This window comes from Oncorhynchus nerka, linkage group LG18 (genome assembly GCF_034236695.1).
Source record: "Oncorhynchus nerka isolate Pitt River linkage group LG18, Oner_Uvic_2.0, whole genome shotgun sequence".
Lineage (NCBI taxonomy): Eukaryota > Metazoa > Chordata > Actinopteri > Salmoniformes > Salmonidae > Oncorhynchus > Oncorhynchus nerka.
In genome coordinates, this window is record NC_088413.1 from 37,728,106 (window position 1) to 37,740,738 (window position 12,633).

Sequence of the window (12,633 nt, forward strand, 5' to 3'; positions counted from 1 at the left end):
TAACTGAACTGAGTACCGTCCCGTAGCACTCACTTCTATCATCATGAAGTGCTTCGAGAGACTAGTCAAGGAACATATCACCTCCACCTTTAACGTCCACCCAAGACCCACTTCAGTTCACATACCACCACAACAGGTCCACAATCGCCGTCACACGGCACATCCCATCTGGACAAAAGGAATACCTATGTAAAAATGCTGTTCATTGAATACAACTCAGCATTCAACACCATAGTACCCTCCAAGCTCATCATCAAACTGGAGGCCCTGGGTCTCAACCCCACCCTGTGACACCGTCACGGCCCGCTAACAAGGACTTGCCCCCCCCCCCCTCTCTCTCCCCTTCTCCGAGTTAACCCTCGCAAGGATTACGGGTGGGGCTACAGCTCAATCATCAAGTTTGCAGACGACACGACAGTAGTGGGCTTGATTACCAACAACAACGAGACAGCCTACAGGGAGGTAGTGAGGGCACTCGGAGTGTGGTGTCAAGAAAACAACCTCTCACTCAATGGCAACAAAAAAAAGGAGATGATAATAGACTTCAGGAAACAGCAGAGGGAGCACCCCCCTATCCACGTCGAAGGGCCAGCAGTGGCAAAGGTGAAAAGTTAAGTTCCTCGGCGTACACATCAGACAAACTGAAATGGTCCACCCACAGAGACAGTGTGGTGAAGAAGGCGCAACAGCGCCTCTTCAACCTCAGGAGGCTGAAGAAATGTGGCTTGTCACCAAAAACCCTAACAAACTTTTACAGAAGCACAATCGAGAGCATCCTGTCGGGCTGTATCACAGCCTGGTGTTTGCAACTGCACCACCCTCAACCGCAAGGCCCTCCAGAGGGTGGTGCGGTCTGCACAACGCATCACCGGGGGCAAACTACCTGCCCTCCATGACACCTACAGCACCCGATGTCACAGGAAGGCCAAAAAGATCATCAAGGACAACAACCACCCGAGCCACTGCCTGTTCACACAGCTACCACCCAGAACCCGAGGTCAGTACAGGTGCATCAAAGCTGGGACCGAGAGACTGAAAAACAGCTTCTATCTCAAGGCCATCAGACTGTTAACAGCAATCATTAACTCTGAGAGACTGCTGCCTACATTGAGACCCAATTACAGGCCACTAATAAATGGATCACTAGTCACTTTATGCAATGCACTCTAAATAATGCCACATATGTTTACATATCTTACATTATTCATATCACATGTACTGTATATACTGTATTTTATACCATCTATTGCACCTTGCTCATCCATATATTTACATGTACATATTCTCATTCACCCCTTTAGCTTTGTGTGTATTAGGTAGTTGTTCGGGAATTGTTAGATATTACATCACTGTCAGAACTAGAAGCACAAGCATTTCGCTACACTCGCATTAACATCTGCTAACCATGTGTATGTGACAAATAAAATTTGATTTGACACACACACACACTACAACGATTCCTTTTTAGGCTCCAAATAGCCAATCGTTTGTCGTGCCTATACCAGTTGAGAGGTGTGTAAAAATAAACAGTCTATAAAATCAGGACACGGGCAGACCGTTACAAGCTGTCAATCCCGACCGGTTAAGTTTTGTGCAGGCCCAAGAGGTCAGCCATGTTGTGTATGCAATAACAACTATGGGCTTAGTTGGAGTTCCTGATTTAATAGATGGGTTAAACTGAGCAAGTTGTGAAACCAGAGAAGTCGAGGAGGGGAAGGCACTGAACTAGAACAGCTGGGAAGCTTAGTTTTGTAGAGGGATAGAACGGGCATTCCGATTTAAAGGCATGTTCAGTAGCGGTGGACCGGCAGTTGTTTAAAATTGCTATATTTGGAATGCTCGATGACTAGATTCTCAGTGCATCATTTCTTTGCCTTTTTTACGTGCTTCACGCAACTGCAAGTTGCACAAATCTGGTGGCGTCACCATTTTGGATGAGCCATAACTAATCATGAGGAGTGTCTGTTCTATGGATCCTATTTCATTGTGCTAGACTGGGTCCATGTCCAATCTATCCATTATATTTCTACCCACTTGAGCAGATCCAGATTTTAGAAATGTAAGCAAGTAGGCTACTTGTATGAATGAGGCTGCTTGATTGCTTTCTCTCTTGGATGCTGTCCAGGCTTCCACCTGCCTGATGGACAGCTGTGGATTGAGCCATCTGTCCAGACTAGGCACCTGGTGTTTCATTGGATTCCCTCCTTTTATTAATAAGATCCAAACTGAATTTGAATGGGGAGGCTTCAACAATGGCAAAGGTTTGAAGATAGACAAAATGAGGGCAAGGTTCAAAATCCAGTCAAATGAGCTTGTGGTTGAAGCAGGACTCATTGTTGATATGACATATAAAATACTAAATAGCCTCTTTCTCGAGAACCAGAAGGAGTATGGATTTTTTTTAAAGTTAGCGCCTGACATTTGGAGGGACATCTGGGTGTATTTCCAGGTGTATCCCAATGATTCTCCTAATCATTGTTCCTGAAGTGTTCACTTCCCTTCATGGAAATGACTGGTAGAAGAAAATGGTGTTAACTCCCTCTAGCTCATTCCTACACCAATCCAATGCTTGTAAATTTGTGGTGAGTAGTGAACGAGTGCACACTTAAGGAAAAAGGTCAGATTATTGAGACGCAGCCTCCATGTTTTTCAGAGGCTGGTTACAGGGTACTCACTCATCTCCTCGATCACTTCCGGGTCACACTCCCTGTACTTCTCCAGCTTTGCCTTCAGATGACTCCTCTTCTCCCTCAGAGCCTGCAGTTCCTTTAGAAGAGTGGCCCGCTCCTCCTTTGAAGGTGGACACACACACACAGAGGTGAAAACCCAAAAGACAGACACACACACACTAAGTGTGCAAACACATTAGGGCAGGGAATTGCCAGGGATCTCCCGATACGATATTATCACCATACTTAGATGCCGATATGATACGGATTGCAATTCTCACAATTCAATATGTATTGCGATTCGATACTGATTTGTTTGCGATTCGATGTTCCAAACATACTGCTCACCATGTCTGCTACAGAGAGACAAAAGAAAATTATATTTGATCAGTCAGGGAAATGTGTTGAAAACAAAATTGGCTCCCCATTTAAAAAGATTGAGAACAAGCTATGAAGGAAGGAGTTACAGCCAACTACCGCAAAAATAATATTGCGATAGTCAAAACAATACATGGTCAAAAATAATACATGGTCAAAAATAATATCCCAAAATGTAACTATTGATCTCCCACATCACTAATACCCTGCCTACACCGCTCGCGTTGGGTGCGCTCGCGTCGTAAAATAAATGTGGAAATCTATATTATTCATTTATTGCACCCACACTGCTCGTGTGCATCAACAAACGTCTGCGTTGTCAAGGGCTAAAAAAAAATACAAAATAAAAATCCTTTCTATTTCTGACAAAGATCGCGGTGCGTCTTGCCTCCTCGTTGGTTTATAGAAGCATGTACCCACGTGCCATCTCCTCATTGGTTATGGTGATTGAAAGACGAACTGTGTTGTCAGTCGTCGTGGTAATACTATGAATGTTTAGATGCCAATCACCATATAAGTTCAAAGAAGAAAAAGCCTGGAAGGAGGAGAGATTACTTTTTCGTAGAGCTCCGAGACATGATTGTGTCTAGGCACAGATCTGGGGAAGGACCAAAACATTTCTACAGCATTGAAGGTCCCGAAGAACACAGCGGCCTCAATCATTCTTAAATGGAAGAAGTTTAGAACCACCAAGACTCTTCCTAGAGCTAGCCGCCCGGCCAAACTGAGCAATCGGGGGAGAAGGGTCTTGATCAGGGAGGTGACCAAGAACCCGATGGTCACTGACAGAGCTCCAGAATTCCTCTGTGGAGACGGGAGAACCTTCCAGAAGGACAACAGTCTCTGCAGCACTCCACCAGTAAAAAAAGGCACATGATAGCCCGCTTGGAGTTTTCCAAAATGCACCTAAAGACTCTCAGAGCATGAGAAACAAGATTCTCTGGTCTGATATGAAACAAAGAATGAACTCTTTGTTCTGAATGCCAAGCGTCACGTCTGGAGGAAACCGGAAACCATCCCTACTGTGAAACCTGGTGGTGTCAGCATCATGCTGTGGGGATGTTTTTCAGCGGCGGGGACTGGGAGACTAGTCAGGATCGAGGGAAAGATGAACGGAGCAAAGTACAGAGAGATCCATGATGAAAACCTGCTCCAGTCGCTCAGGACCTCATACTGGGGCGAAGGTTCACCTTCCAACAGGACAACGACCCTAAGCACACAGCCAAGACAACGCAGGAGTGGCTTCGAGACAAGTCTCAGAATGTCCTTGAGTGGCCCAGCCAGAGCACGGACTTGAACATCTCTGGAGAGACCTGAAAATAGCTGTGCAGCAACGCTCCCTATCCATTTTTTATTCTAAATAAATCAGCAAACATTTCTAAAAACCTGTTTTTGCCTTGTCCTTATTGGTATTGAGTGTAGATTTATGAGGGGGAACAACAATTTAATACATTTTAGAATAAGGCTGCCATGTAAATGTGGAAAAAGTCAAGGGGTCTGAATACTTTCCAAATGCACTGTATATGCAACAAAATACACACCCCAACCCCCCTTAGGTGTGGATTCTAGTCCTTATATCTTACAATAGAAAAAAAATCTCTAAATTATTGCAGATAAACAAATCACTCATCATTAAGTCTTGCTGTGAGACAGTGATAAATTCAGTGATAAAATGAAGGACAATAAAATGGCCGGCCTTTAAGGCTGGCATGTGTGCGTAAATGTACTTACGGTTTCTTCACGTCCTACTTTTGATTTGTCGACAGCCTGCTGCAGAGACATCTTCCTTTGTTTCTCCTCGGTATGCTATGGCTAGAAAATATATTTAGAATTAACACATTTAATTTTCACATCAATGTTGTGTTTTGTGGGCTTGAACTTCAATTTCACACATTTAACTATGCATCACACACACATAAATATGAACTAAATAATCGTGCACATAACTAAATCATACACAGCACATTATCAAATTCTTAATCGTGTGTGCATGAAACAGCTGCCATTAGGCGGTATACCGTTTATAATGTATATTTTGAAATACCAACGGTATGATTTTCAATAACTGCGGGGGTGCGTACTACTCAGTTAAGTAGAACTATAAGAAAGCTAAGATATGTCAAATAAATTATATCGAGCTCAGTGCTCCAGCTTGCATTTGGTTTGTTAACTAAGAGGCTAGATGTCAAGATCAAGCTTCTTGGTTACAGCAGCGACATTCAATCCCCTCCTGGATCAAACTACCTGTTGCCGGTATGAAAATCTAGATACTCCTCAACTCGGTCATCCCCATGGTAACAGAAGGCAAGAGGCAGGCAGCTATAATATTTCTCACTCAATCAAAAGTCATGGCAAAGAACTATGAGCCAAAATTATTCTGCACTGGTTAGTATTCTTACACATTGGCCCTGTCTCCCTATGGGTCCTGGTCAAAAATAGTGCACTACACAGGGAATGTTGTAGTAATTCCTTTACCTCCCACTTACAGTGAAAGCATACGCTTTACTGCAAACAAGTGTGCCTGCTTGGTGTGCTAGCTACAGAAATCAGAGTACAGTTAAGAACAGATAACGCATTTGGGACAGGAAATGCGCCGGTCTGTCTGTGGGCTTGAGACTATGCAGATAAGGGCAGCATCCCAAATGCCCCCCCCCCCCTATTCTCTATGTAGTGCAATACTTTTTACCAGGGCACATAACTAAATTACCCTACGTGCCCTGGTAAAAAATATTGCACTACATCGAGAATCGGGGGCCATTTGGGACAACCTAGGTGGTGAGGTCTATAGGCCTGTGATCTTCTGTAATAAGAACCACATTAATCGCCAGCGTGAACTCGATAAAGAGTCTAGCAAGCTGTTAAAACTGGAGGGGCGGAGAGGCCAGTAGACCCCCAGCATTAGCTTAAGGTTAGAGGTCAGATGGGGGGGGGGGGTTGACAGTGTACTTTGCCCTATTGAAAACGAAAATCCCCCACCCCGCAGTGTCAGAGAAGCTCACACAATTGAGGGGGATGTCCCAGACACATATTTTGTGTTTATTGGATAGGATAAATAGAAGACAGAGAATTTCTGTAGCAGTGGGTCAGATTCTAACCCCTGCTGCAGCAGTATGCTTTGTAGGCATTGGCTTAGACCGCCATAGGCCACAATACACCCGTTAAAATCACCTGCTTGTCCAGCTCCTCCAACCTGCGCTTGCGGGCGTGCAGGGCCTTGCTGGGGAAAGCCCAATAGTAGTCTGAGGTGCCCACTCTGTCACAGTCCACCATGTTGTCATCCACCAGACTCTGGGGAACCTCCTTCACTGACATGGGTGCTGCAGACAGGAGAGAGGCAAGGGATCATTCTCAGTTAACCTTTCCTGGGTTTGTCGCATCCTCTCTCCTCACCTTCTCAAAACCCATTAGAAAAAAGGTCAGAGTGGAGGGACCTTGGACTATCTCCTCCAATATGACACATTGAAAAGGATGTGAGGAATCACAAAAAAAGGTGAATTGTTCCCTAGGAAGTACACTATGTCTGAATTGAGATTGGGGTGGCAGGAAAGTGTACTTAGTGGGGATGTGTTACTGTACCTCAGTACCCCTCTCTCAACCTGGTCATTAGTGGACAACAAAACATGTGGTTCTTGTAACCTCATTGTCATTGCTAGTGTCAAGTGCACCAGCTGGGACTCAATTTCGCACATTCTAATGATAGTGCTTTGCAAAAGTATTCATCCCCTTGGTGTTTTTCCTATTTTGTTGCATTACAACCTGTAATTTAAATGGATTTTTATTTGGATTTCATGTAATGGACATACACAAAATAGTCCAAATTGGTGAAAAAAATTACTTGTTTCAAAAAATTCTAAAGTGGTGCTTGCATATGTACTCACCCCCTTTGCTATGAAGCCCCTAAACAAGATCTGGTGCAACCAATTACCATCAGAAATCACATAATTACACAAATAAAGTCCACCTGTGTGCAATTTAAGTGTCATATGATCTGTCACATGATCTCAGTATACACAGTTGAAGTCGGAAGTTTACATACACTCATTTTTCAACCACTCCACAAATTTCTTCTTAACAAACTATAGTTTTGGCAAGTCGGTTAGGACATCTACTTTGTGCATGACACAAGTCATTGTTCAAACAATTGTTTACAGACAGATTATTTCACTTAGACACTATATCACAATTCCAGTTGGTCAGAAGTTTACATACACTAAGTTGACTGTGCCTTTAAACAGCTTGGAAAATTCTAGGAAATGATGTCATGGCTTTAGAAGCTTCTGATAGGCTAATTGACATCATTTGAGTCAATTGGAGGTGTACCTGTGGATCTATTTCAAGGCCTACCTTCAAACTCAGTGCCTCTTTGCGTGACATCATGGGAGAATTAAAAGAAATCAGCCAAATCAGGTCAAATTGTTGACCTCCACAAGTCTGGTTCATCCTTGGGAGCAATTTCCAAATGCCTGTACAAACAATAGCAGGCAGTATAAACACCATGGGACCACGCAGCCGTCATACCGCTCAGGAAGGAGACGCGCTCGGTCTCATAGAGATGAACGTACTTTGGTGCGAAAAGTGCAAATCAATCCCAGAACAATAGCAAAGGACCTTGTGAATATACAAAAGTATCTATATCCACAGTAAAAACGAGTCCTATATCGACATAACCTGAAAGGCCGCTCAGCAAGGAAGAAGCCACTGCTCAAAAATCACCATAAAAAAGCCAGACTACAGTTTGCAACTGCACATGGGGACAAAGATCGTACTTTTTGGAGAAATATCCTCTGGTCTGATGAAATAAAAATAGAACTGTTTGGCCATAATGACCATTGTTATGTTTGGAGGAAAAGGGGGGAAGCTTGCAAACTGAAGAACACCATCCCAACCGTGAAGCACGGGGGTGGCAGCATCAGGTTGTGGGGGTGCTTTGCTGCAGGAGGGTCTGGGGCACTTCACAAAATAGATGGCATCATGAGGTAGAAAAAATGTGGATATATTGAAGCAACATTTCAAGAAATGGAAGTTAAAGCTTGGTCGCAAATGGGTCTTCCAAATGGACCCCAAGCATACTTCCAAACTTGTGGCAAAATGGCTTAAGGCCATTCCAGTACCTTGACTTTGTTGTCCATCACAAAGCCCTGACCTCAATTCTATATGTATGTATGGGCAGAACTGAAAAAGCGTGTGCGAGCAAGGAGGCCTACAAACCTGACTAAGTTACACCAGCTCTGTCAGGAGGAATGGCCAAAATTCACCCAACCTATTGTGGGAAGCTTGTGGAAAGTTACCCGAAACGTTACACATAAGTTAAACAATTTAAAGGCATCGCTATCAAATACCAATTGAGTGTAAACTTCTGACCCACTGGGACTGTGATGAAAGAAATAAAAGCTGAAATAAATCACTCTATTATTCTGACATTTCACATTCTTAAAATAAAGTAGGGATCCTAACTGACCTAAGATGTCAGGAATTGTGAAAAACTGAGTTTAAATGTATTTGGCTAAGGTGTATGTGAACTTCCGACTTAAACTGTTTACACCTGTTCTGAAAGGCCAAAGTGTCTGCAACACCACTAAGTAAGGGGTTCACCAAGCAAGCGGCACCATGAAGATCAAGGAGCTCTCCAAACAGGTCAGGGATAAAGTTGTGGAAAAGTACAGATCAGGGTTGGGTTATAAAAAAATATTAGAAACTTTGAACATCCTACAGAGCACCATTAAATCCATTATTAAAATGTTTTAAGAATATGACACCACAAACCTGCCAAGAGAGGGCCGCCCACCAAAACTGACAGACCAGGCAAGGAGGACATTAATCAGAGAGGCAACAAAGAGACCAAAAATAACCCTGAAGGAGCTGCAAAGCTCCACAGCGGAGATTGGAGTATCTGCCCAAAGGACCACACTCCACAGAGCTGGGCTTTATGGAAGAGTGGCCAGAAAAAGCCATTGCTTAAAGAAAAAAAATAAGCAAACACGTTTGGTGTTCACCAAAAGGCATGTGGGAGACTCCCCAAACATATGGAAGAAGGTACTCGGGTCAGATGAGACTAAAATGTAGTGTTTTGCCCATGAAGGAAAACGCTATGTCTGGCGCAAACCCAAAACCTCCCCTCACCCCGAAAATACCATCCCCACAGTGAAGCATGGTGGTGGCAGCATCATGCTCTGGGGATGTTTTTTCACCGGTAGGGACTGGAAAACTGGTCAGAATTGAAGGAATGATGGATGGGGTAAATACAGGGAAATTCTTGAGGGAAACTTGTTACAGTCTTCCAGAAATTTGAGACTGGGACAGAGGTTCACCTTCCAGCAGAACAATGATCCTAAGTATACTGCTAAATCAACACTCGAGTGGTTTAAGGGGAAACATTTAAATGTCTTGGAATGGCCTAGTCAAAGCCCAGACCTCAATTCAATTGATCATCTGTGGTATGACTTAAAGATTGCTGTACACCAGCGGAACCCATCCAACTTGAAGAAGTTGGAGCAGTTTTGGGCAAAAATCCCAGTGGCTAGATGTGCCAAGCTTATAGAGACATACCCCAAGAGACTTGCAGCTGTAATTGCTGCAAAAGGTGGCTCTACAAAGTATTGACTTTGGGGGGGGGGGGGGGGTGAATAGTTATGTTTTTTTGTCTTATTTGTTTGTTTCACAAAAAATATGTTTTGCATCTTGAAAGTGGTAGGCATGTTGTATAAATCAAATGACACAAACCCCCCAAAAATCTATTTTAATTCCAGGTTGTAAGGCAACAAAATAGGAAAAATGCCAAGGGGGTGAATACTTTCGCAAGCCTCTGTACATTCACACTCCATAGCAAAACAACTGGATTTGTTTCAAGTCATCATATTACCGAGTAAAGCTCATTATACTATCCAGGCTCATATAGCTTCAATCTTCCAACTCTGTGGTCCAGATGTACCGAGAACAGAATCAATCTGCATCCCATTTGGCATCCTATTACCTATATAGTGCACTACTTTAGACCAAAGCGCTAATGGGCCCTGGTTAAAAGTAGTACACTATATAAGGAACAGGGTGCAATTTAGGAACCAGCCCTAGTCCACTCATCTGCCACGTAATCGCTTTACATTTCTTACAGCGATTAGGGAAAACGTTGATTTAAATTTACAGAGTCCAGGGCTCTCCTGTGTATTCCTTCCCTCTCTTAATTGGTCCCAAATCAGCTGAGAGTAATAGAGGGCTTACGAAGTTACCCCTAGAAACTGATTCTGTGTCAGTTTAGCATTTTTCCCACAATGGTTAAGGATAGATTGTGGAAGGCAAGCTGGTCCTAGATCTCTACCTAGGGGAAACTTTACCACCAAGCGTAATAGAACGTTCTAACATCTGGAACGAGGACGGCTGGTGAAATGTGATAGTCCCACATCATGCACTGTTCTGTTCCTCTGCCGTAGCACTAATAAAGTTGATCTGGTGTGTTTTGGAACGAGCTGCGTTATAGAAAAAATTCTGTATTTTACAACTTAAAATGTAGATGGCACCACATACTGAAAGTAGTATATGGCCAGGAGAAACTGTAATCCATTGTTTTGTTTTCTCTAAACAGCCACTACAAACTTTAGCAATATACTGTGTACAGTATATGTAAAACACTGAACTTCCCCTTTAAGTACTGGGAGGATGTTGGGCAGCAGGGAGAATCAAGCTAATGGGCCCTGTTTAAGCAAACTCTGGAACAAGTATTTCAGGGGCCTCATGTATCAAACATGCTTACATTTCTCGATAGTCTGGCACATCTGGACTTGCTAGTCTCGGTCTTGCTCGTTTGCCTCACCGCCTTTCTCTCTTCCATCGCTCACTCACTATTTCTCTCCTGAGACCTTTTGAAAGTATATAATTCCCTCCTGTCCCTCAAGTAATCACTGATATAACATAGCTGTATTGGTGGAAAGCGATGTAGTTGAATCATTGGTTTTGCTTATCCAATGATTTGAAATCAGTGATCAGGCTACATCAAAGAAAAGAATGGATGCATATTCAACGTATTCAAAGAGGGCTCCTGATCTCACTCTGTCCCCCTCTCATTCTCTCCCTCCTTCCCTCTCTGCTGTGTGTGATAAGTGACTGTTAAACACAGCAGTTTACAGACCCCCCCCCCTCCAGCCCCCGTAACTACATCACGATGCCAGAGCAGGGCCTTTAAAAAACATGTGATTCTAATCATTTGCGGCCAGCCCGATCAAGTTTCCCCAAATGAATGTAACGTCCACTGTAAAAAAAGAAAAGGAAAATAAAGTCCCGTTTGGGTACGTACCAAAACAGCACAGCTCTGTTTCTCTATGGGGCCAGCACTTAAAACATGTGCTTTTCCCTATTGTTTTTCTCCCTGTACACACACACGTTAGTGCCTTTTGGCAGTAGTGTCGTCCCACTCCATACTACAGGCTAAATATGGGATGAATCAAAGTGGTTTGGGCTAGACTCGGTTTCCAAGACGATGATGTTGGGACTATTTTACCATTATGTTGTTATGGGTGCATGAGGGCAACTTTCAGTGTTGACACAGAAAATGACACAGAACTACTTCAGGCATACGCAAAATGCTCGCCCCAAAAACATGGACACACTTAACTTCACGAGGTGAAATAAAGACCTCTGGAAATTTTAGTACACTGGTCTTAGATTTGGGATCCATATGCCTTGCCACCGCAGGGACATTTTTTTATTTAATGCTGAGTTTTATTTTATATAGAAAATAAATTGCGAGTCCCAGGTTTCACTTGTAAAATGATCCATCTGGTTCATCTCAATTAATCATTACTCACTTATTCCTTTAGTCTTAGGGGCGATTTTATCTATGTCCTTCAGCTGAAACACTTCTTTCTGGCGAGAGAGACAAAAAAAACAACTCCATAGTAATATATTAGATTTTTAAATTTTTTATGTATGAGCAAGTTAGACAGGGTGCCAAACCTGTCCTAAACTAATACTCTAGAAACTGGGCCATAAGAGAAAATAACCCCTACAGGCCAAATGCATGCATTCAGTGAGTCAACATTCTTTGTTTTTTAAATAATTGTTTATTTATTTCACCTTTATTTAAACAGGTAGGCCAGTTGAGAACAAGTTCTCATTTACAACTGCGACCTGGCCAAGATAAAGCAAAGCAGTGAGACGAAAACAACAGTTACACATTGGATTTTTTTTTAACTAGTCAAAAACACAATGGAAAGTCTGTATACAGTGTGTGCAAATGTAGTAAGGCAATAAATAGGCCATAGAGGCAAAGTAATTACAATTTAGCAATTAACACGAGTGATAGATGTGCAGATGAGGATGTGCAAGTAGAAATACTGGTGTGCAAAAGAGTATGAAAAAAACGAAAACAAATATGGGGATGAGGTAGGTAATTGGTTGGATGGGCTATTTACAGATGGGCTGTGTACAGCTGCAGCGATCGGTAAGCTGCTCTGACAGCCGATGCTTGAAGATAGTGAGGGAGATATAAGTCTCCAACTTCAGTGATATTTGCAATTCGTTCCAGTCATTGGCAGCAGAGAACTGGAAGGAAATGCGCCCAAAGTAGGTGTTGACTTTGGGGATAACCAGTGAAATA

General features: G+C 43.0%; 1 protein-coding gene across 1 annotated transcript in view; it reads right to left on the minus strand.

Moving 5' to 3' along the window:
* LOC115146749 (meiotic nuclear division protein 1 homolog) overlaps positions 1-12,633 on the minus strand; it is a 45,637-nt gene that overhangs the window by 19,491 nt on the left and 13,513 nt on the right. Inside the window, exons 2-4 of the mRNA XM_029688802.2 lie at positions 6,216-6,364; positions 4,779-4,853; positions 2,676-2,790 (exon numbers count right to left, since the gene is read on the minus strand). Coding sequence (XP_029544662.1) covers positions 2,676-2,790; positions 4,779-4,853; positions 6,216-6,364 — 339 coding nt within the window. The remainder of the gene's footprint in view (positions 1-2,675; positions 2,791-4,778; positions 4,854-6,215; positions 6,365-12,633) is intronic.